Source organism: Phanerochaete carnosa (genome assembly GCF_000300595.1).
Source record: "Phanerochaete carnosa HHB-10118-sp unplaced genomic scaffold PHACAscaffold_9, whole genome shotgun sequence".
Taxonomy (NCBI): domain Eukaryota; kingdom Fungi; phylum Basidiomycota; class Agaricomycetes; order Polyporales; family Phanerochaetaceae; genus Phanerochaete; species Phanerochaete carnosa.
Genome location: NW_006767636.1, coordinates 1,279,621 through 1,302,680, shown reverse-complemented (window position 1 = coordinate 1,302,680; position 23,060 = coordinate 1,279,621). Strand labels below are relative to the sequence as shown.

At 55.9% G+C, this 23,060-nt stretch overlaps 7 protein-coding genes across 7 annotated transcripts; 3 read left to right on the top strand and 4 right to left on the bottom strand.

Moving 5' to 3' along the window:
- Window positions 1-5,613: 5,613 nt before the first annotated feature.
- PHACADRAFT_177290 (uncharacterized protein) lies at window positions 5,614-7,266 on the bottom strand (the record flags this gene model as incomplete). The annotated part of the gene is made up of 8 exons (XM_007399614.1): window positions 5,614-5,870; window positions 5,943-6,111; window positions 6,168-6,267; window positions 6,320-6,590; window positions 6,648-6,748; window positions 6,808-6,977; window positions 7,028-7,092; window positions 7,143-7,266. 8 exons carry the CDS (start codon window positions 7,264-7,266, stop codon window positions 5,614-5,616), a joined length of 1,257 nt encoding a protein of 418 aa, XP_007399676.1.
- A 1,089-nt stretch (window positions 7,267-8,355) lies between these two features.
- Window positions 8,356-10,754, top strand: PHACADRAFT_212500 (uncharacterized protein; the record flags this gene model as incomplete). The annotated part of the gene is made up of 7 exons (XM_007399613.1): window positions 8,356-9,081; window positions 9,138-9,197; window positions 9,253-9,316; window positions 9,342-9,626; window positions 9,675-9,740; window positions 9,800-9,947; window positions 9,999-10,754. 7 exons carry the CDS (start codon window positions 8,356-8,358, stop codon window positions 10,093-10,095), a joined length of 1,446 nt encoding a protein of 481 aa, XP_007399675.1. The 3' UTR covers window positions 10,096-10,754.
- A 982-nt stretch (window positions 10,755-11,736) lies between these two features.
- Window positions 11,737-16,287, top strand: PHACADRAFT_262278 (uncharacterized protein). The gene is made up of 15 exons (XM_007399612.1): window positions 11,737-11,842; window positions 11,896-11,901; window positions 11,952-12,031; window positions 12,079-12,098; window positions 12,147-12,201; window positions 12,257-13,042; window positions 13,120-13,629; window positions 13,720-13,877; window positions 13,949-14,017; window positions 14,076-14,238; window positions 14,303-14,420; window positions 14,494-14,774; window positions 14,850-15,004; window positions 15,075-16,007; window positions 16,070-16,287. The coding sequence occupies exons 1-15, from the start codon at window positions 11,824-11,826 to the stop codon at window positions 16,221-16,223; spliced, it is 3,507 nt and encodes a 1,168-aa protein (XP_007399674.1). The 5' UTR covers window positions 11,737-11,823; the 3' UTR covers window positions 16,224-16,287.
- A 552-nt stretch (window positions 16,288-16,839) lies between these two features.
- On the bottom strand, window positions 16,840-17,811 carry PHACADRAFT_102426 (uncharacterized protein; the record flags this gene model as incomplete). The annotated part of the gene is made up of 1 exon (XM_007399611.1): window positions 16,840-17,811. The coding sequence occupies one exon, from the start codon at window positions 17,809-17,811 to the stop codon at window positions 16,840-16,842; it is 972 nt and encodes a 323-aa protein (XP_007399673.1).
- Window positions 17,812-18,140: 329 nt separating this feature from the next.
- Window positions 18,141-21,230, bottom strand: PHACADRAFT_262274 (uncharacterized protein). The gene is made up of 12 exons (XM_007399610.1): window positions 20,791-21,230; window positions 20,211-20,739; window positions 19,902-20,161; window positions 19,767-19,851; window positions 19,203-19,716; window positions 19,089-19,154; window positions 18,882-19,029; window positions 18,722-18,830; window positions 18,606-18,664; window positions 18,437-18,553; window positions 18,313-18,381; window positions 18,141-18,266 (listed from the first exon to the last, which is right to left on the bottom strand). Exons 1-12 carry the CDS (start codon window positions 21,045-21,047, stop codon window positions 18,209-18,211), a joined length of 2,271 nt encoding a protein of 756 aa, XP_007399672.1. The 5' UTR covers window positions 21,048-21,230; the 3' UTR covers window positions 18,141-18,208.
- A 162-nt stretch (window positions 21,231-21,392) lies between these two features.
- On the top strand, window positions 21,393-22,089 carry PHACADRAFT_102818 (uncharacterized protein; the record flags this gene model as incomplete). Its single annotated transcript, XM_007399609.1, has 3 exons — window positions 21,393-21,503; window positions 21,559-21,744; window positions 21,805-22,089. The coding sequence occupies 3 exons, from the start codon at window positions 21,393-21,395 to the stop codon at window positions 22,087-22,089; spliced, it is 582 nt and encodes a 193-aa protein (XP_007399671.1).
- Window positions 22,090-22,173: 84 nt separating this feature from the next.
- PHACADRAFT_199383 (uncharacterized protein) lies at window positions 22,174-23,017 on the bottom strand (the record flags this gene model as incomplete). Its single annotated transcript, XM_007399608.1, has 4 exons — window positions 22,174-22,384; window positions 22,435-22,586; window positions 22,633-22,782; window positions 22,838-23,017. The coding sequence occupies 4 exons, from the start codon at window positions 23,015-23,017 to the stop codon at window positions 22,174-22,176; spliced, it is 693 nt and encodes a 230-aa protein (XP_007399670.1).
- Between the last annotated feature and the right edge of the window lie 43 nt (window positions 23,018-23,060).

Here is a 23,060-nt window from a genome sequence, read left to right as displayed (position 1 = left end):
GTATGTCATCTGTTCCCTGCGGCATTTTATACATTTTCTATATGTAAATGGATGTATTTCACTGGTTCATACAAGCACAAGCTACCAAAATGTATGATTACTCTGAGGTGAGCACCTGTGGTAAGAAGAGCTGCAAGGTGCTTACCATATCTACTAGTAGTAAAAGTGTGATAAGTAACATTCTATCTGTGCCTCTCTCCCTCAATATGCTCTCTAAAAATACAATAATTTTTATATAGATAGCAGACAGTATATTATCATGCGTCAAATCAAGTTGACACATAATAAGGGCAAACAGAGACAAAGACAAATACTGGGCAGACAGTAAAAGCATAGTGGCCCAGGCAGGCTCTGATAGGGGCTACTAGACCCAGAGCTGCAAAATAGGCCCTGATAGGAGCTACTAGACCCAGGACTGCAAAACAGGAGCTACTGTTTGAAAAGAGAAAACTTGGCATTTTGGGCCCCTAAGAATGTGGTGCCCTGGAAAGAGCAGGCCAGGCCTTTGGAGCAAGCCAGAACTGGGGCCAGAACACTAGTGGTTGAGGGTCCGGTCCGGTCCAGTCTTTTTTAAAAATTGGGTAGGACCAGGACTCAGACTGGTCAAGGACCAGCATCTGTTTGTGCAGGACCGGACCAAGACTGGGTCCTGGTCCTGTACAGTCCTCTGTGCAGTCCTGGACCGGTCATAACCAGTCTAGGACCAAATGCGGTCTTAGACCAATTCAGACCAGCTCAGACCAGTCCTACCCTGATAAATATGACACAAATAAACAAATTTTGATTTTGAACTGCATGTACAGGTAGACTAGCAGTATACTAAGCTAATTTCTGGACAAACCAGTTTTGAGACCACACTACTCAGCCTAATGAGTCAAAGAGAAGACAGTGTGTGAGTCTCAAGAAGGCCAGAAGAGTGTACCAGATGCCTATCTCAGAAGTGCTATATACCATTCATGCATTGCCAGACTGTCTTTATGTACTGTAAGGTATCACAGAAATACTGTTGCGTAGAGTCTGATATTGAGGGAGTGTTTGACATGGCTGAATATTTGATGAACTCAAAGGCAGGAGCTCAAAAAAATAGCCACAGCTATGGTCTGTGTTGTTAAGGTTCAAGAGAGGTATTTGGCAGGTAGACAGCTACTTCACGTTATGTCATACATATGAATGAAAGGCAATATTGTATATGGGCAAATATAGGTAAACAATGTGCGCACAAGGCACCGGTGAACACTGTACACTTAAAAATCAAAACAAATATTCAGCTAGTGATATGCAGGCACAGCTTGAGCTTAAAGCCCAGGATTAGGCCCATGGCAATGTTGGGCTAAGTCCTGACCCCAAGCCTGAGCCTGAGCCTGAGCCCAGCCCAAGTTGCCAAGCTTAGGATAAGTTCACACTAGCAGAGACTGTCCACTGACTCAAGCCTGGCCTTGAGCCCACTGCCAGGCCAGGCTCAGGTCAGGCTTTTTTGGGCTGGGCTTGCAAGCTTTGAGCCAAGGCTGCACATTACTATATTCAGCAAAGAAAACAATGCTCTGCTCACACGGCTGGATTCTAAATAGAGAAGAAGGGTATCATGCACCACTTTCATCATTCTCAGCATTTTTGTATAAAACCTCCATATCCTTGAGAGCCTTATTATCTCTACACTCAGGCTCCATCTTCCCATGGTCATGGCTTTAGCTGATTATGTGCAGTAACCGCATCCAAACTTGAATAAATCATAAAAAGAGTTTTTAAAAATGTATTAATCTGTGCTTAAGCTGGCTGTGTACTTGGACAAGCCTACAAGGGCATGGTTGCAGTTCAGAAATTACTAAGATATACATGTACCAGTAGCCAAGCTGCTTTCTGGGTGCTGCATTTTTGTTACTTTATATTGGTCTGTGACTGGTCCTGACCGGTCATGACCAATCCTAAAAGCACCCAGCGCCCATCAGCAAAAAAATCGACATCTGATCTAGCCTGGACAGCTCTGGTAAACCTAGTCTGGCATGCAAAGGTAATCTTTCTGGGAACAGGTTTACCATAGTAGATAGAGCACCTGTATGCTTTACCAGCCTCATCAGTCTGGTATCAATTACCAATTATACCATTCAGGTGAGGTTGGCAAAGGCTGGCAAGGCATTGCCAGCAAGCACCAGCCTGGGTAGCATTTGCTTTACCGCTCAAAATAAATTATTTGATATTCAAATATATTTGGTGGGGATTGGCCTCAGTGGTCGCAGATGAAAATCAAGAAGAAAAAAAATGATATATTTCTGGATCTACATAGAGTACACATGTGCAGACAGATAACACGGACACATGACGATGGCATTGAAAGGGTCGAAATGGCTGCGTGCACAAGGCTCCCGATGACAAGCGGCAATTGCAACGGCTGCGCAGTCAGTACACGTCGTGCAGGGATTACAATCTGGACAGAGCAAGGATGTAAGCATTAACAGACACATGAAGGCTTGTATGCTGTGGTAAATACCGTGGGTGGATGCTGCAGATTACGAAGCGCTGCGCGCATCGGTGCCAGTATGCGCAACAAGTACAGGCAGCTGAGTGCTGAGTACAAACACCATGAGCATGGCAATACGAAGGGCTAAACTACACCACTGACGTACCGTGCACTAGAAGTTATACTGATGTGCAACATAATGCGCGCGCAGATGTGTGGGAATGGTTTGCCGATTGAGTGGATGGATGAGCCTAGCGTGAGGCAGTGTCTATCAAAGACGTGTGAGTGAGAGAAGTGAGCGTATATATGCAGGTTGCGCACTGTATGTGGGTTTGCGTGAGTGAGATGATGGGGACCTGAGCCACAAAAGCGTGCGGGCGATGAGGTGGATGAGCTTCACATGCTCGTCCCACTGTCTAATGCTCATCTCACAACTCGGACTGCACGGAGGAGCGAGAGTCGGCGCCATGGCTACTGTGCACGCAGTCAGTCGACCGCATCCTCAGTGGAGATACTGGGGAGGCGAACTGAGTACACACATACCTTGTCAATGTATATTCAGCCCAGCAATCACATGTTCTACACACTGTATTGAAGAGGGAGAAGACAGAGATGGAGGGACAGAGGCGTCCGCCTGGTGATACCCGAGGTGCAGTGGTGGAGAAGAAGGGACGCAGAATGGCAAGGACCTTCTATAAGTAGTGAGACTAAAAAGGAGACGCAGCGAAAATGAGTTTAGGGGAGGTCGGAGGACACTTGTGTTTGCTCGCGGACAGTCGACATAAATGCAGTGGACGTGTCTCGAAAGGCGACGTGCGTGACGTCACGTCACAACCGAGATCTGGGTGAGTAGGCCGTACTATATCTAATGACATCGAGATGGGAGTTGGCTTACAATGCTATAACGGCATGCATTGAGATTTCAATGCAATATCAGCCTGGTATCGCCTGTTCTTGCATTGCCAGCATCTATCAGACTGCTGGGCGCTTGTCCAGTAACCCATCCCTGACCTACAACCGATTATTTTGCTGATGCCATCTAGGACCAAGGACTGTGACCAAGACTGGACTGACGTAGGACTGGACCATACCCAGTCCTGATCAGTCCAGTCTCAGTCCAAGTCCCGGTCCCGACCGGTCCTTAGGACCGGACCCTCAACCACTACAGAACACATAGGAGCTATTTAGAAAAGCTTGGTATTTGTCAGGAATTTGTCAGGATTTAGCTAGGACAAATTGGAAAGGAACCTGGGCAGGAAGTAGCTTAGAAATGCAAGCCCCTATCTAGGGCTCTCAAATGTATATAACCCCCCCCCCCCCACTCATGTATTTAGTACCCCAGCCCCATATTAAGCAGTAATTTCTCTGCACTGTGGTCAGCTCCCTCTGAATTTCAACCACCTGCATAGGTGACGCCTGGTTCAGAGGTCTTTGTGTGTGTTTATTCTAGGTACCTGCTATTGAGCCCTAGCTCCAGCCCAGTTCTCTGTCCTTAAGCAAAGCAGTTCCTGGGTATCTCTTAGTCCACCCGGTGTTTTTGTATCACCTGCGTGGTAGTGAGTTTACTCAGTCAGTTAGTTCAGTCAGTCAAGACCTTGAGTCCACCCAGCAACTCAGTGCTGAAGCGTGGTATACAGATGCCTTCTTACGTGCTCTGAGTCCACCCAGCAACTCGGTGCTGAAGCGTGGTATACGAGCTTTTGTCTTATGTTATGTTTACGTCTACAACTTACGTTAGTCTCACTAGGTTGATAGCACACAGCTGTCTTCCAGTGGTCTCTGTTGGCGTCACATCTCTGCTTGTAGTTTATCTTCAAGTAGAATTATTTGTGAAGCACTCCCAGTCTTTCTTTATAAGCATATCCTTGCTTGCGACCAAAAATCCTCTCTCTCGAACACCCGAGGCAGAAGTTGACCTAACGCCTGGTCCACCTAACTCGGTTAGAAGGCAAACTTAGTTCCTCCCTAACTAAGTCTTACTTTCTTCACTCACGGTAATATACATGACTTATTGTCAACAGCAGCTGGTTTCGTTTGGTAGGGAGCGAGTGAAAATTGAGTGTCCGAGTTCCTGATAAGATACAGTAGTCTCTTTTCTTCTGAATCTTCCCCCCCCCCCCCCCGAAGTAGTATGCAAACGGCTGTAAGACCTAGTAAGCAGCCTGAATGACATTGTGTAATATTGTCGCATGCATTGCGTGGCTGAACCTGTTCTGCATTCACACGACTTTCTGGCCAATCTGCAATAACCGGGGGAGCCTCTTTTCCCGAGGTTTCGAAGGGTGCGATGTCGGGGCTGCCGCGTTCAAGTTAGCCGAATATTATTGTAAGCTACATTCAACCTGTGTGCGCAGAGCTAAAAATCCCTAAAGTACTTGTGACAGGTCATGCAAGCCTGAGACGGACCCTTTCCTGACAAGAGGGCTAGGGAAGAGTTTTGCACGTACAAGCCCATGCTAGCAGTCACGTTTCGCAATACAGCATGGAGTGGAACAACGGATGAATGGACGAATGGTGTATAAAACGTAGCAAACGAGCTGCATCTGATGCACTCTAGCAACGACGTCCCTAGAGCCTCACAAGGTCTTCACAGAACCGTTACAACCTGTTACAATCACCACGCCCTCACCCACCTTATGTTTCAATCATCTCTGCGTAGTCATGCCCGGTAACATCTGGTAGGGGCCTTCGTGCACTCGGCCGGCATCACTGACAACAGTCTCAGGAACCCGAACCTGAATCCGGGCCCCCTCCCGCCCAGGCCGCCACAGCCCAACCCGCCGCCGCCGAGAAAGCTCCCGGAAGAGTGGCAAGTGAGGAACTGCCCTGAGTGTCACCGGCGAAACCCAGGTGGCAACCCGCCTCCCATCAGAAGTCAGTGCAACCTCCCCTTCCTGCGTGATCGCAAGATCGCTGCTCACTTGACGGGCAGTTCCCTGTCCAATTCACGGAATCTGGACCGGAGGGTGTCCCTGCCTCTGTGCCCAAGGTGGACGGTGCCTCTGTGATGCACATGGATCGTAAATAAAATGAACCTTGTTTCGCGTATCTCTGTGTGCCTCGTGTGTTCTCAGCCGACCAGCACCGCCATACATGTACGCGAGCAGACAGAGCAGTAACACCAACACATTCTTACGACAGCACCTTGACGAGTGAGTTCACTCTTGCGTGATCTCCCACTCCTCCCACGCCAGGTCCCCACCGCCCTTCTTTGCGCCACCCTTGACGCCAGCGACGAGACCGGACCACACCGCATCCGCGACGCCAAGTCCCATACCGACACCCCATACGAGCGTGCTCGCGTAGAAGAAGTTGGCGTTGCCCGTGCCCGAGCCGAGCCAGAGGTGGTGGAATAGCGGCAGCAGGAGCGAGCAGTGCAGGTGCACGAGCAGCGCCGGGAACGGCGTGCGCATATCTGGGTACGTTCGCGCGCGCCCGTGAGCAATGGTGCGGCGACAACGGGAAACGTGTAGGGAAGGGGACGTACGTGCATAGGTCTCGGGGAAGAGCGCCGTCATGCTCACGAACAGCCCTGCGTCCGCAAGGGACGGGTACGGCTTGAAGGTCGCGAGCAGGCCTGTGAGAACGTACGCCGCGTAGAGCAGGTCGTGTTGGAATTTGATAGATAGCGGGAGAGGGTAGATCGCGAGGTGAATCTGTGCCAGGCGAAGCTCAGTGCTGAAAGTGAGGAGTGATGGGCGGGCAGACTTGCCGAAAAGACCATAAGGAAAAACGGCCGGAAATGGTCGAACATTTCAGTGAAGAAGTACCACCAGAGGCCGACGTTGGGCGTGAGATCGGGAAGTGTCATTCTGCGAATGATAGTCAGTATAAATAGGGATATTGGATGTGTATTGGACGTACACTGCACCCCATGTCTTGCCCATCCATCCCCATCCTCCAGATACTAGAGTGGCTGCTCCAGTCAACACTGCCATATAGACAGCATACTCTGCTACAAATGGCGCAATTTTCTTCAGGATGTCCTGTAGAGCGAACGGATACGGTCGCGGTGAGGCGAGGAAAGAGACGGGTGACGTAAAGAGCAAGAGCATAAGTGGGGGCAGGTAAAGTGCGCTGGTGAGCGACAGATGTGTGGTGACGGCGAGCGTGAGCAGAGTCGGCGACGCTTGACCTGGTTGCCACAACTCTATCAGCAGCACCTCTGGTGCCAAGAAAAGATATAGCGCACCTCGACATGCGAACATAACGCTGAGGAGCAGGAGGGCGTTCTCAAACGATGCTGTCGACAGCGCGAGGGAAGAGAGGAGGACGTATGGGTTCAGTAGATATCTTCACATCCTGAAGTCAGTTAAGACGGCGGTTCGTACAGCACAGAGAGCGTGACGTACACTGCGGCAATCAAGCTGTCCCGCGAACTCTTAGATTTCAACTGCTGACGCGCTCGCCATATCTGCACGAGTGCCCACGCAGCTACTGCGTCTGAAATTGTCCACAGAAGGGGAGAGGTATAGCGGTTCAGAGGTAGCACTGTACTGAAAAGAGATAGAAGCAATGGTGACTGTGGAGAGTCGTGAGTCCATAGGGTAGCATGCATCAAAGGCCACTAACGTGTCTGAAAAGTCCACCGGAATACGGATCTACGCCATTGTGAAAGAGGTATAGGCCTTCCTGTACTGCGATCTCGGGTTAGCCGAGGACCGAAAGTAGAGAGAATAAGACAGACAGCGCGGGTAGGACGTGAGAGGAGTAGAGAGTTGATGGTCGTGTCGGAGGGCGCCAGGAAGGTTCGTGTAGGCAAGTAAGAGTCTTCCAGCGACAAGTGAAGGGAATACGACATCGAAGTCCATGGATGACGGCGTACACACTGAACGTCCCTGTAACCGTTGTATCGCCTTCGTTTGGCTTAGCCGTGGATAGCTTCCGCGGCAGAGTACTCCCTTTAAGTGTAGCGTACCGTTCACGAGCCTGACCTGGAAACGAGACCTGGAGAGACTTGGAAAGATAGACTTGAGATTAGACAGCCCGAGAGCCAAGGCGTAGCGCGCGTCGTTCTCCACGTGACAGCTTCACGACGCGTCTCACTCTCGCCGCAATGAGCAGGAGGGCAGGATAGCAGCTTTCCTCAAGAATAGTATGAATTATAAGACCGATGGTTGCGCCGTTCTGTCGTTTTGTCGTTTCTTGTAAGATTCTGTGCTTCCAGTCTCTTGCCGACGCTGAAGCGCTGAGAGCGCGCACTACAATCACGTGATCTGTGACTAATGTGATCCCGTTAAATGTACCGTCACGGTATTCTGTATCTGCAATATTTGTGAGCCTCGCTCTTAGTTGTACTGTCAAAAAAAGTTGCAATTATGCCATTTCGTACCCATCTAAGTACTTTGAGGGAATAAGTTTACTAGTTGTCGCGTCGAGACTCGAGAGCCCTTTGCTATCCGTGTCACGCTCATCACGTGATAGTGGCAACAGCCGGGATGTAAATATCGAGCTTGAATTTGGCTCGAATGCACCATTTCTGGTCTTTCCTTAACTTGCACCCTTGCCACGCTGCCAATACACATCGTCGTCGTGGCCGTCTATAACAGCTCCCCAGCTAGCGTGCGAGCTGGACCTCGGACGCGCTGGATTTCAGAGAGCTTTTCACGACGGCCGGCAGATAAGGTCCTTCGCCGCCGGGATGCAGGTAAGACATACGTGGTCCCCACGGAGCGCAGCGACCGACATGGCAATTGAGTCTGTACCATCACTGAAGCGCGGATTTTTCCGCCTGCTTCGAGGCGACGTCTGCGAGGGCAGTTTAGCAGATCCTGCAAGTTGAGGTTTGACCGCAATGTGGTTTTCAGGTCTGGGTCTGTCCATATCCCTCGTGGGTCTTGCAGCCCAGGTTCTCCTTGAACCACACCCTGCGAGTTCTGCAGCAGACACGGTCACATCCTATGGCATCAAGGATTTTAACTGCAGGGCCCGGAGCTGTTCTCGCCCATCGACCTCGTCAAGCTCACCAGGCCGGGGACAGCCGTTGCGAACTCCGCCGGAGACCTCTGCATCGTATCACTCAGCAAGCATTCGCTCGACGACAAGAAGTGAGCGACCACAACGTCGCAGGCAACGCACAGGCTGACAGCGTCGGACAAGAATCACAAGTCGATCTTCATCGCGCCCATCGAGTCGTCGGCCTGGCCTCTGGAAGTCCCGCTCGCCAACGGCGGCGATGTGTTCTGGCTGGACACGCGTACTATCGCCCACGCCTCGATGAGGGCGAAGGTAAGGACAAGGTGAAGGCTCTCTATGGTTGGTCTGTCAAGTTCGAGGCCGAGAGCAGCGGTGCCACTGTCCTCAGCACCCCCGAGAGTCCCGTGCTGATTGGCAAGTTCCCGACGGCGTCGGCCTCCAACTTCAGGTTCAGCGGCAAATCAAACTTCCTTGTCTTTTCGGACAACGTCTTCCCCGATGGCGACCTTAGGACAGTCAAGAAACAAGATGAGGAATGGGAGAACCGTGGGGACACGGCGTTTGTGTATGACGAGACGTTCGAGAGACATTGGGACGAGTGGGTCGGTCCGAAGAGGAGCACGCTGTTCTCAGTCACGTTGAGCAAGGGCAAGGACGGCAAATGGGCATTGGGAGAGAAGTTCGTGAACCTATTGAACGGTACAAAGCATGTACGTCCTCGTTCAGTGTTCAGCTGCGGAGGATGCCGTGCTGAGACTTGATCCAGCACACTCCTGTCGAACCATTTGGTGGCACAGATGACTTTGACGTGTCCAGCACGCATGTTGTGTACACCACGATCGAAAGACACGGAGTTGCCACCGGCCTGGCACACCAAGCAGATCATCTACATCGTCGATATCGAGGGCAAGTCCAAGCCTCAGGAGCTAACGCCTGGCAAGCAGGGTGCGACACACGGACCTGTGTTCAGTCAGCAGGGCGACAAGGCAGCCTGGGCCGAGCTCGATCGGCGAATTCAACAAGGACATCAAGGTCGAGCAGTTGACCAAGTTCACTGCGGATGCTCTCAAAGGGAAGACGTTGAATGCCGGCGAAGACTTCTACTTCGATGGGGTGGAGCACAAGATCCACGGCTGGATCGTGAAGCCACCGGGGTTCAAGGCGGGCGAGAAGAAGTATTCGGTCATCTTGCTCATTCACGGTGAACCTCAGGGTGCCTGGGAGGATCGGTGGTTGACCAGTTGGAACCCTCAAGGTAGACGCAGTATGGAATCAAGGTGACGTGTCGCTGACAGGAGTGTAGTGTTCGCTCAGCAGGGCTACTTCACTGTCGCCATCAACCCCACCGGCTCGACGACATTCGGCCAGGGTACGTGCCATTTTTCGCTCGTTGCGTAGCAAGCGCGCTCATATCGGCCATTTGTTTAGAGCTCACTGGTGCAATCCGGGAGAACTGGGGCAGCAAGCCTTTCGACGACTTGCGGAAAGGATGGAAGTATGTCCTCGACAACTTCCCCGAGGTAGATCCCGATCGGGCAGTCGCGACCGGTGCCAGTTGGGGAGGCTACGCCATTAAGTGAGTGTGGTTTATACAACAGGCAGGTCGAATACTAACTGTGCCTCGTAGCTGGATCCAAGGACATCCTGAGTTCGGCTTCAATTTCAAGGCTTTGTTCTGCCACGATGGTGTCTTCGATGCTCGCTACGACGGCTACGTCGGCTAGTCTACCGACGAACTATTCTTCATGCGTGTCGTGCCACCTTTGACTGGTTTGACTCGCGCGCCCATACGATTCCTCTAGTTTAACACAGATTTTGGCGGCCGTCCATGGGATCCGAAGGCCCAGGAAACGATCAAAAAGGTTTTTCCCCTCTCCCTCGTGCACCATGATGACGACTAATTCCGCTGGATAGATACAATCCCGTGGAGTTCGTTTCCAACTGGTCTACGCCGATGTTGATCGTCCATGGTGGCAAGGACTATCGCCTCCCCGTGACTGATGGTATCGGTGCTTTCCACGCTCTGCAAGAGGAAGCGTCTTGTTCTCTCTGGCTTCTATGGCTCCGCTCATGCTTCCTATAGGCTTGGCGTTCCCAGCACGAGGCCCACGGGGTGCAAAATCACGGTAACAGGTGGGTCTCTGCGCAGTTAGTCGCGTTTATCGAGCCCTGCTGACACCTCCGGTGGCCTGAAGTGGTTCTACGAAGTATTCCGTTGGTTTGAACAGTACATTGGAGAGCATTAAAGCGCATGGGCCTCGAGTACTATTTCCTGCACCGCCCGCGTTTGTAACATTAGGACAGGATTAGAATAGAATACTCTTGGCTGTGGACGAGTTCTATCTGACTGTGTGCTGTGTGTTGTGTGGCGCCGTCTGAGAGGAGCCAACGTGAACCAGCTCATCTACTATAGGGACATGCGCATCTCTCTGTCAGTGCTCTCCTCGAACGTACAACAAGACATCCCTTTTTGATGTCTCCTTTCTTTCTCTTCTTTTCTCACTCTTGCTCTAGAGGGCTGCTAGCCACAATCCTTCGCCGCCTCCGACGACTAGAGTAGTTGCCGAGCGCCCGTCGGTCCCCACAGCTTCGCCACCCTGACGCGCCCTTACCGCGAGCTGGACCTCGGACGCGTTGGATTTCAGGGAGCCTTCCACGACGGTCTCACCACGGCGCGTGTACGACGCATTGCATGTGCACCAACCAGACGCGCCGGCAGCTGCGCTGTGACTCGAGAGCGGTGGACGGCCGACTGAGCAAAATCCACCGAAGGTGACCCAGACCACTGGTAGCTCTCTGGCGCCAAGAAGGGGTGTGTATGCCGTTAGCTGTAGATCCCAGCTCCAGCTGGCTGACTGGGTCCCCTGGTCAGCGACACCCTTTGTGATTTACCGTGCGCGGAATTCTGTCTGGCCACGGGCCTGGCTGCTGGATCCTTGTATGTTCGCTGTGGGCACGAGCGTGAACTTGAAAGGCCCGTGACTAGACACGGTACAGTAAGCGGAGCGGTGGCATCAATGACGTGCATAGCCATCCCGGATTCGTCAAGCCGCTGACGGTAACATTTATATTAAAATTCCCGAGAGACGAGGCTTGGTTGACTCGGCGCGACTGCTTACGAGAGTGACCGGCTCCTCGCAGTTCAGAGGAGCGCCACGAAGGTCATCCTGCGATCAAAAGTGAATTGCCGACCCGTGTCACATTGCGCCGCGTCTACCTCGTCTTTTGCGGCGGGCTCACTCAGCATGCCTTTACCTTCCACCTCCTCCTTCCCCTTTCCTCCACAACCTCCCACCACCACAACTGCTCCTCAGCTCTCCGCGCCACGCAGCCAACGACGACCACACGTTTGACTCCACTCCGCAGCCACTACCATGTCTTCCGAAGAAGAGGAGATTGCCCGCACCGGCGGAAAGAGTCACAAGAAGAGGAGAATTGGGCGTGCCTGCGACATGTGCAGGCAGAAGAAAGGTGCGTGCGCCATCTAGTGCTGTACCTGTCGGTGTTCTAATCCTCATACAAAGTCCGCTGTGAGTACCAAGATAGACGACCCTGACGCGAGCTCAAACCCCTCCTGAAGGCGATGGCGAAGATGGAAAGCGATGTACGAACTGCATCACATTCGATGACCGGTGCACGTACGTACACAGTGCCCCAAAGGTGTGTCCCCACCTCTCTGACACGCAGATTTCGCTGACACGGCTCAGCGTCGCACTCGTCCGAAAGGGTAAGTGTACGCTTTGTGTCGAGGCTGTCATATATTCAGCGCTTGCAGGTACGTGGGACGACTGGAACAGCGTGCAGCACAGTTGGAAGAGCTGCTGAACAAGGTGTGTGTTGGGTATATCCACAGCCCGCTCTCTGTCTCAGTAGCGCCACGACCAGCTTTGCCCGGGCTTTGACCTTCTCGAAGACTTTGGAGCGGCAGTAGAAGAGAGCTCCAAGATCAACGCAGAGCAGGAAAGTGACGAAGAAGAGTTCAGAGCTGGTCTTGAGCACTCTCTCTCCGGTTCCGGTCCAGACTTCTCGCATGCCATCCCACCATCCCTCGGCTCGCCGCCCATACCTGCTCCAAATAGCTCTCCAAGTGCACTTTCTGCTGTGCCCAGTTCCGCAACTCTGAACAGGCACCTGCAGGGCCGCTCGCAGCCCCTCAATGTGACGACGGACGACGTGGACCTGTTGCCGTCCGACGACGACCGGACGACACGCAGCTCACTGTCGAAACGGCTGGACCAGATTCGGAACACCATACGGTTCTCAGACGTCGAGATGGACGCTGAGTCCCCCTTGTCAGCCTCGTCGCACGATTTTGACAGCCCAGGGCCCTCGCACATGCACGCACGGAGCATGTCCACCGGGTCGCTGACGAGACGCTCCTCTGTGCCGCCCCTGAATCAGAGCGCACTGACCGCATTCGTAGCTGACAAACGATTCTTTGGAAAGAGCAGCCACTTTTCCATATTGAAGACCGCCGTAGACATGAGGAGCGAGTACTGGCGCAGCGCCGGGATCCTCGGAGGCGCCTCCCACGAAACGGAGTCCGACAGCCCGAAAGAGGACCAGCAAGGTCAGAGCCCGCTGCAGTCTAACGAGGACGAGACAGAGGGGAGAGTAGACCAGCCCGACCTGTTACCTTGCGGCTGCCCGAACTACGGCGCACTCCACCCAGTAAGCCCCTCCCTGCGCTCCCGTCCCGCAACCAACGTGACTCACACGACGTGGTGAACCCTGCCTACCTACCTCAGTGGGCGCTCGCGGTGACGCCCACGAAGTTCGTCTTCCCGCACGCGGCGCTCCTGCGCTCGCTCGTCGCGACCTACTTCGACGTCCAGAACACGTACGTCCCGGTCCTGCACCGGCCGACGCTCGAGCGCGGCATCGCCTCGGGCCGGCACCGGCGCGACGAGGACTTTGGCGCCGTCGTCCTCCTCGTGTGCGCCCTCGGCTCGCGCTGGGCGACCGAGCGCACCGTGCTCCTCGGCGTCGGCGACGACGAAGGCCGTGCCCTCGTCACCGTGCACGACTGTCCCCCGCGCGACCACCATGACCACCACTGCCACCCCCTCCACCACTCGCACCACCACCGCCAGAACCAGCAGCAGCACGGGCCCGAGGGCGTCCCGGACGACTTCTGGCGCGAGGGCGAGGATGACGAGGAGTGGCACTCTGCGGGGTGGAAGTGGTTCAAGCAGGTGCGCTTCGGACGCAAGGCGCTGTACGGCGCGCCGAACCTGCTCGGCCTCCAGCTAGCGTGTGTAAGCAAGTCCCTTTTTGCGCGTCCTTGGCTCCCCCGTTTCGTTTGCTGTTACTGAGCAGTGCACCGTTTCTGCTTTTTTTAAAAACAGCTGGCGAGCATGTATCTCAGGGGCTCCTCGAGCCCTGAGGCGTCGAGATGGATCACAGGCGTCGGCCTGCGGCTCGCGATGGACATGGGTGCGCACAGGGGAAAGTCGTACAGCGCCACGCCAACGGTCGAGGAAGAGCAGCACAAGCGCGCGTTCTGGTCGGTCCCCCTCGTCCTCATAAGCGATTTATGTGCGCTGACGGGATGGGTTCGTCGTGTGTGCCCCCCAGGTCTCTGCTGTACCTCGACTGGGCCATCAGCCCCTCGCTGGGCCGGCCGTGCGCGATCCAACACGAAGAGTAGGTGGTTTGCTGTTTGGCGCTCCAAGTGCCGTTCGATTCTAACGAGTGTGCGCAGCTTCGATCTTGATCTTCCGGTGGAGTGCGACGACGAGTACTGGGAGCCGTCCAGCTCGTCCAGCCCGGGCTTCGCCCAGCCGCCGGGGAAGCCGGCGATCGTGATTGCGTTCAACTGCCTGCTGCGGCTCACGCAGATCCAGGCGTACGCACAGCGCACGATCGTGAGCACCGGTTCCCGCGAAACCTTGGCGCCCGCCCGCAATGCTGACCGGTCTCCTCCCGCAGTACTCGACCAGCAAGTCCAGGACGATCCTGGGATTCGTCGGGCCGCAGTGGGAAGAGCGCATCGTCGCCGAGCTCGACTCGGCGTTGAACAGCTGGCTCGACAGCCTGCCGTCGCACCGTACGTCTTACCCGTCTCTCGATTAGTTTCCGCCTTGGTCCCCTTTCGGCTCAGTTCCCTATTTTGTTGGCAGTCAAATGGGACCCGCGGAATCCGAACACGACGTTCCTGTCGCAGTCGGCCATGCTGCACGCTGCGTTTTACAACCTGCAGATCACGATCCACCGGCCGTTCATTGCCTCGCGCCGCGGGGTGCCCTCCACGACGTTCCCGCCCATGTCGCCGTCCGCGCGGTTTCCCAGCCTTGCGATATGCACCAACGCCGCCCGGTCCTGTGTCCACGTCTCCGATGTACTCTGTCGCAGGCTGGGCCAGGGCACACACTCGTCGCTCGGGGCGTTGCATCACAACATGGTGCGTCTGTCACCGCGAGAGAGAGAAAAACGCTGTCCTCGACACTGACGCGGTCGCGCGCGCGCGCGCATGCAGATACCGCTCTTCACATCCGGCATCGTCCTGATGTTGAACATGTGGGCCGGCAACGACAGCCGCCGGCAGCTCGGCGACAGGAGCGTCGCGAAGGAGATGAAGGAGATGGTAGACGTGCACAAGGCCATGGACATGCTCAAGGTCATGGAGGTCCGGTGCGTTTCGTTCCCGTCTGGCCCCCCTCGCGTCCGCACACACACACACACACTGACGTATCAGCCGCAGGTGGCACACCGCCGGCCGGCTGTGGGACATGCTCTACGAGCTCGCCGTCGTCTGGGACCTCCCCCTGCCGTCCTCGAGCCATGCCGCGGTCATCCGCAGCATCAAGCAGCACCGCGGGCCTGCGCGCGGCCGGCCGAGCGAGCCCGACGCGAAACCGCAGCAGCAACAGCACCAGCAGCACCAGCGGCGCGCCACGGTCTCGGTGGCCGCCCTGCAGCGGCGCGCGACGTCGCAGAGCCCGGCCTCCGGAGGCGGCGGCGCCGGTAGGCAGCGGATGGCGAGGCTCGACCTCGACGTGTACCGCACCGACCCGGCCGCGCCGTGGCTCGAGTACGACCTGTCGCCGTCCGTGTTCAGCCAGCCGCAGCAGGAGGGATCGTCCCCAGGTCAAGGCCGGCGCGGCGCGGAAGAACCCGCCGCCTTGGACCCGGCGCTGGACTCGATATTCACGGTGCGCTCGCGGGACAAGGCCGCCGCTGCCGCTGCCGATGGTGATGACGGTGATGATGGCGCGCCGCCCGCGGACTGGAGCCGCCACCGCCCGCTGCACCAACACCTGCACCAACAGCGGCAGCATCCCCCGACGTGGACGTCCAACGCCGACTTTGGCGCGAACCCAGTGGAGAGCGAGGTGACGATGGTGACGGCGGCGGTGGCGGCGGCGGCGGTGGCGGCACCTCGGCCGGCGATAACCATGGACACGATCGCGCAGGTGCTCGACACGATCCAGAGTCGGCAGGCCGAGTGGCCCGTCCCGCCGCCGCAGGGCAACGAGTGGCCCACGGCCGGGAGCCTGTCTATCGACGCTTACCCGCCGCCGCCGCCGCCGCCGGCGTCGTCGGCGTTCCCGGCGGGCGCAGGTGCGGAAACGGACGCTGCGGGCGTTCGGCAGGAGACGTGGGCGATGTGGCATTCTGTGCCGGACGGGTTCGAGTGAGTCTTTGTCGTCGTAGTCGTCATCGTCGCCCGTGTTTCCTGACCGGCTGTTTGTTCAGCTGGGACGAGTGGGGGACGTACATCAACGCTATGGGCTCGGGGTACCCCGGCAGCGGCGCGCAACTGGCTGAGGGCGGCGACGGCGGCAGCAGCAGCCATTCTGGTCGGGCTTTCGGGGCGGCGCTTGACGCTGCTGGGTTCACGCCGCCGTAGGCGGATTGTGTGTCTCTGGATTGACATGACCCTGTAGATATTAATACACGAATTCATAGGCGTCTTTAGGATCGACCGCACGCGGGAGCGAACTGTGATCAAAGTTCGCAAAAGCTAGGTGATGTCTGGCTCCTCTGGATTGCCATTGTAAGAAATAGATACCATGTCCGAAAACCATATACTATCCGTGTACATTTGAAGTGGTGTTAATATGAGAATGTAGCTATAGCAAGCAGCACAACTAATAAAAAGTCGACCCCGTTCTGTCCGAAATGGGGTTTTATATCCAACTTCCCCTTTACACTGCACTGTCAATCAAGGCGGTGCGAGTATGTTTGATAGTTCTCTCACCCTCGCTCACATTCAACGAGGCTTAAGACGCCTCGTGCGTGAAGAGACGGAAAGACCCTCTGGAGGCCTCTCCGCACTTCCGCCAAGGGTATGAACCCGTCGTGGACGAAACGGACGGTCTCGACATGCCTGTACCTCGCGCTCTCTACCTCTGCCGCGAGCGCTTCGAAGCCGTCGGGGCTCTCGGGGTCGAAGGACTTGGCGAGGGTGACGTGGAAGGTCAGCGTCTGGAGGTTGTCTGCGGGCACCTCCGCCAGGAAGGCGATCATCGCACGTGACAGGGGGTTGTGCAGGGCCAGCGAGCGTAGGGCGCGGCAGGGCGCGACACTGATGGCGCCCTTGATAACTGTGCAAAAAAGAAAAAGATGGGCAAATGAGGAACGTGATGAGCGACGGCTTTGTGGCACGCGTCAGCGGGGGCGGGGGGAGAAGGGGCGCACTTACGGTCGCACTCCCAGGACGAGCTGAAGAGCGCCTGGAGCTTGAGGCCGAGGTGGTCGAGGGTGGGGCCGATGGCGGCGAGGAGGGTGTTGACGGGCTTGGCGTCGAGGACCTTGACGGCGAGGTCGAGGGAGCGCACGGTATGGCGGGCCTCGGACTTGTGGAACCAGTCGAGGAAGTCGGCCATCGTCGTCGACGGTTGGACGGCGAAGTCGAGGGCGAGCGAGGTGAAGCGCGGGCGGCAGATGAGCGGGGGCGGTTGCCAGACGTTGACCATGAGCGGGAGCATGCCGAGCACGGCGAGCTCCTGGAGGTGCGGCAACGAGCAGGCGAAAGCGCGGAGGGTCGGGATGTTGACGGCGGAGTCGTCGAGCACGAGGCGGGTGACGGAGGCGAAGGCGGTGAAGGCCCTGAAGAACTTGGCGTCGCAGTACTCGGCGGCGTCGGAGAGGCGCTCGAAGCGGATGGCGCGGACTTGGGGCAGGAAGGCGGGGAGGACCCTGGGTATTCGGGCGACCCATTTGATGCTGGCCCGGTAGGTTTTGGAGGGCGTGAAGGGCCCAAAGATGAGCTCTCGAACGCAGAGGCCGATGTCAGGGTCGACCTGGACCAGGTCCTCGAGCTCGGACAGCTTGTCCTCGTCTTTTACGGTGACCCGGCGGAAGGTGTACGAGCGGGCGACGGCGTTCCAAGCCCTGGAGACGGAGGCGCAGGCTTGCAGTGCGTGCTTGTCGTGGCGGACATAACCAACGATCTCGTCGATGAGCTCTACTGGGAGGAGCGTGCCCTCCCTCATCGGGCGTGTGCCTGGGACATGATCAATGAGGCCGGCCTGGCACATATCGAGGGCTCTCCGCTCACTTCTCCCTGCGGTCAATGCGAACACTACAAGCCAGCACTCGGGAAATGAGAACAGAATGGCCGTGCCCAGCGTCGTCAACAACCGTCGCACACCATCCAGCCCGAGTCCGACCCGCCAGCCGCCAGACCACGTGCAGTTTCCGTCATGTCCCGAAAAAGGAAGATCTTGTCGGACGTCCGAGGACAGGGAGATGTGCGTCCTCCAAGCTTGCGTTGGCTGATTCTCTTAGACAGCACATAGCACACAGCAAGCCAGAACTAGTTCACAGCCAAGAGAGTTTCATTCCAATTCGGTCCTAGTGTTACAAGCGCGGGCGATGCACCACGTAACTTTAGTGCTCTCCAATGTACTTTTCAAACCAACGGAAAACTTCATAGTGCCACTTCAAGCTGCCAGAAACGTCAGCAAAGCTCGGCTGACTGCGCAGTGACCCACCTGTTGCCGTGATTCTGCACCCAGTGGTTCTCGTCCGGGAAGATGACAAGCCGGCTGGGAACGCCAAGCCTATGGTAAAATGCGTGAGCGGGATCGTCAAAGCTAGGGAGTGCAAGACGTTTACTGTTGCAGAGCGTGGAAAGCACCGATACCATCAGTCTCGGGGAGGCGATAGTCCTTGCTGCTATGGACGATTAACATCGGCGTAGACCAGTTGGAAACAAACTCCACGGGGTTGTATCTACCCAGCGGGATTAGTCGTCGTCATGACGCACGAGGGAGAGCCGACGAACTTTTTGATCGTCTCCTGGGCCTTCGAGTCCCATGGACGACCGCCCCACTCGTGGTTAAACTAGAGGAATCGTATGGGCACACGAGTTAGAACAGCCAAAGGCGGCACGACACGCACGAAGAACAGTTCGTCGGTAGAGTAGCCGTTGTAACGAGCGTCGAAGACACCATCGTGGCAGAACAAAGCCTTGAAGCCGAAGTCGTACTCAGGATGTCCCTGGATCCAGCTACAAGGCACAGTTGGTATTCGACCTGCCTGCTGTATAAACCACACTCACTTAATGGCGTAGCCTCCCCAGCTGGCACCGGCCGCGACCGCCTTGTTGGGATCAACCTCGGGGAAGTTGTCGAGGACATACTTCCATCCTTTCCGCAAGTCGTCGAAAGGCTTGCTGCCCCAGTTCTCCCGGATTGCATCGGTCAGCTCTGAATAGACAGCCGATATCAGCACACTTCCTACACGACGAGCGAATAATGGTACATACCTTGGCCGAATGTCGTCGAACCGGTGGGGTTGATGGCGACAGTGAAGTAGCCCTGCTGAGCGAACACTACACCCCTTTCAGCGGCAGATCGACTTGGTTTAACACTACATCTACCTTGAGGGTTCCAACGAGTCGACCACTGATCCTCCCAGGCACCCTGGGGTCCACCGTGAATGAGTAAGATGATTGGATACTTCTTCTTTTCGCCCGCCTTGAACCCCGGTGGCTTCACGATCCAGCCGTGGATCTTATGCTCCACCCCATCGAAGTAGAAGTCTTCGCCGGCATTCAACGTCTTCCCTTTGAGAGCATCCGCAGTGAACTTGGTCAACTGCTCGACCTTGATGTCCTTTTTGAATTCGCCAACTAAGTCTTCCTTGAGGTTCCGCAGCACAAACACGTCATTCGGCGCCGTCAGGCTCGAGCGCGTGAACACAAGTCGGCCATTGGAAAGTACTTGGATCCCAGAGACTGCGCCAGAGTCGGTGATGGCTTCTGGGAGAAGGTCGTCGGGAAGGTTCGGATGGGTCGTAGACTCCTTCGGGGTATCTGGCAGCGTAATGGCGAATACCTTGACGCGTGCAAGGTCGCCCGCCGTCAAGTACAGGACCTTGCCCTCAGGAGAGAACTGGCGACACGCCTCAGAGATCTGCTCGGAACGAAATGATGATGGCTTACAGCAAGCTCAGCCGCACTGCGATCCCACTTCTGAGTCAACGTGTATCTGACGTCCTTCTTCAGATCATATATCACGACCTTGGCCCTGCTATCCTTCAGCTTCACGATCTCCGCTCGTCATCATAGGTTACTCACCTATCCGATTCGTAGCCATCGAGATCGAGCTCAGTCCAGGCTGCCTTGTCGCCCTGCTGACTGAACACAGGTCCGTGTGTCGCACCCTGCTTGCCAGACGTCAGCTCCCGAGGCTTGGACTTGCCCTCGATGTCTACGATATAGACGTTCTGCTTGGTGTGCCAGGCTGGTGGCAACTCCGCGTCCTTCGTGGTGTACACAACATGCGTGCTGGACACGTCAAAGTCATCTGTGCCACCAAACGGTTCGACAGGAGCGTGCTAGATCGAGGCTCAGCAGGGCATCCTTCGCAACTGAACGAGGACATACATGCTTTGTGCCGTTCAATAGGTTCACGAACTTCTCTCCCAATGCCCATTTGCCGTCCTTGCCCTTGCTCAACGTGACTGAGAACAGCGTGCTCCGCTTCGGTCCGACCCACTCGTCCCAGTGTCTCTCGAACGTCTCGTCATACACAAACGCCGTGTCCCCACGGTTCTCCCATTCCTCATCTTGTTTCTTGACTGTCCTAAGGTCGCCGTCGGGGAAGACGTTGTCCGAAAAGACAAGGAAGTTTGATTTGCCGCTGAACCTGAAGTTGGAGGCCGACGCCGTCGGGAACTTGCCAATGAGTACGGGACTCTCGGGGGTGCTGAGGACAGTGGCACCGCCACTCTCGGTCTCGAACTTGACGGACAAACCGTAGAGAGCCTTCACCTTGTCTTTGCCTTCGCCTTCATCAACGGCATGGGCGATGGTACGCGTGTCCAGCCAGAACGCATCACCGCCGTTGGCGAGCGGGACTTCCAGAGGCTGGGCCGACGACTCGATGGGCGCGATGAAGATCGACTTGTGGTTCCTGTCCGACGCTGTCAGCCTGTGCGCTGTCTACGACGTCGTGGTCGCTCACTTCTTGTCGTCGAGCGAGTACTTGCTCAGGGACACGATGCAGAGGTCTCCAGCTGAGTTTGCGGTGGCTGTCCCCGGCCTGGCGAGCTTGACGAGGTCGATGGGCGAGAACAGCTCTGCACCCTCCTTGAAATTGAAGTCCTTGATGCCGTACGATGCAACCATGTCTGCTGCAGGACTCGCAGGGCGTGGTTCGAGGGGAACCTGGGCAACAAGGCCCAGGAGGGAAACGGGCAGACCCAGACCTGAGAACCACATCGTGGTCGAACCTCAACGTGCGGGGATCCGGCCTATCTCACGCAAGAAACGCGTTTGTATGCGTCACGGCCATGGTGACCACACGCGCACCACAGTCAGCCCGGCCGCAAAGGTCCTCCCGAGCTTGGCACCAGGAAATTCTCCATAGATCCCCATTTACAACTTCTCCTCGTCGCGCAAAACACATAGGCCGGCCTTGGTATCCATGAGATAGTATTTGAGTGCAGTGTACCTAGGCTATGACAACGGGGACTCACATCACGAGGAAAGGGCAGCACATGCTGAGGTCGGTCACAGGGCGCTCCTGTTTCCCACCGCCAACGTCGACGACCACGGCCGCCATTCATGTCGAACGACACTCCCACGCCGACGGCAGAGGACAAGTCTAGATACGATGCCGCGAAGAAAGAGCTTCTGCAAGCCTTGGCGAAGAAGAGGATGGTAGACAAGTCGCTCGTAAGTCATGGGCGTCGCGCGTGAACCGAGCAGCTGCTCAACCGAGACCGCGCAGGCGCAGCTCGAGGTACAGATATACAACTTGGAAGGCAGCTATCTCACAGAGACAGCCATGCATAGTGGAGGCAACATCGTCCAAGGTTTTGATGGCTACCTCAAGAACGCTCCAGGCGGCAGACGGAAGCACGAAGTGAGCGAGACGGACAGGATGTTCTCAAACAGCAGTATGACATTCAAGAAGGTGACGACGCTATCTAGTACACCTAGTATCTACGGTAATAGTGTTCTCGTTGCACTGTAGGCTCTCGAGCTTTCCGGCGAGGGCGAAGAATCCACCGCCACAGCCGATGATCATCCGTCACGCGGTCCCACCCCAGGCCTCACTACTGTCGTCGTCCCTCCAGCGAAGCAAGAGTCTACAGCCGCCGCTCAGAAGAAGCAGCGCGACAGGGAATACCAGAGGAAGAAGCGAGCCAGCATGAGTGCAGCACGCCGTAGTCAGCAGCTGAGTGACGACGAGAGCGTCGCATCCACTGCATCCAGCCGCCGGCCCACAAAACGCGCGCGCATGGCAGACGATGACTGAGCTTCTGCGTGGGTATGCCGGTTTGTATGTATTCTAGATGTACAATTACTCAGTATATATGGCAGTGGCACGTCACCTCGTCAATCATATATCCAAGGTGCCAAGGAACTTCTTCACGCCGAGCTCATCCATGCCCCCGCCGTCGGGGTCTACAGCTTCGATGCAACGCGTTACGGCTATTGTGTGCTTAGGCTCTTTCGTGCTGATCCAGACGCGACCGTTGACTCCAATAGCGACGTCCAGAGGGAATTTCGAGCCTAAGAGGGGGAGGAGGAAATGGCTTGGATCGAGGAGCCTGCGGGGGCAATTGGTGCTAGATCCAACGCAGACTGGGCGTGGGCTTACATTCGAGACATTTGAAGGCTACATTTGGCGAGGAAACCTCCCTTAAGCTCCCCAAACCCTTCCGCCTTCCGCGTCTGAGCGTCGAAGCATTCCAGCTCAGGCTCCATATCCTTGTGGGCTAGCGATACTCTTGCATACAGCAATGATCCAACCTGGTCCGCGTCAGCCAGTAAGTGAGATATGCCGTTATGTATATACCTTGAGATTTGGCCTGTTCCTCTTCGTTGCACCTTCGAAAGCCAGACCGTCTAATGAAGCGACGTGCGCGGAGCCGATGTCGACTCGCCAATTGTCGCCACTTCTTGCGATTACGACACCGATGACAGACTCCTGAGGTGCCGGAGCATACTACAAAGCTGAACGTCAACGTAGAAATATTCAGAAAACGACATTGTAGACTTACCCGCCTCGAATTGCTCTCGATCCACCATTGCCGGTTATTGGCCGTGTGCTTGAGCTCCCCTGCGCGAGTTGAGATGATGGAGCTGCTCTTCTGTGCATCCGAGACCTGCAAGAGACCAGGGCCGAGCTTGAGGTTTACATGTTGAGCGGGCACAGACTCTCCTGGCAGAACGTAGGTCATCATGAGAAGAGAGCAGGCCGAAGCGAAGTGCAGAAGTTGCCGC

Bases quoted from the DNA above. Each gene is read 5' to 3' on its own strand.
- PHACADRAFT_262278 (XM_007399612.1), top strand. The intron at 13,630-13,719 runs GTAAGCAAGTCC...TTTTAAAAACAG, and splicing joins TCGGCCTCCAGCTAGCGTGT to CTGGCGAGCATGTATCTCAG. The intron at 15,005-15,074 runs GTGCGTTTCGTT...TATCAGCCGCAG, and splicing joins CTCAAGGTCATGGAGGTCCG to GTGGCACACCGCCGGCCGGC.
- PHACADRAFT_262274 (XM_007399610.1), bottom strand. From the start codon at position 21,047: ATGTGGTTCTCAGGTCTGGGTCTGCCCGTTTCCCTCCTGGGCCTTGTT. The intron at 19,717-19,766 runs GTAAGCCATCAT...GCGTGTCGCCAG, and splicing joins GCAGTGCGGCTGAGCTTGCT to TTCTCTCCTGAGGGCAAGGT. The intron at 18,665-18,721 runs GTGCGTGTCGTG...CGATTCCTCTAG, and splicing joins CTACCGACGAACTGTTCTTC to TTTAACCACGAGTGGGGCGG.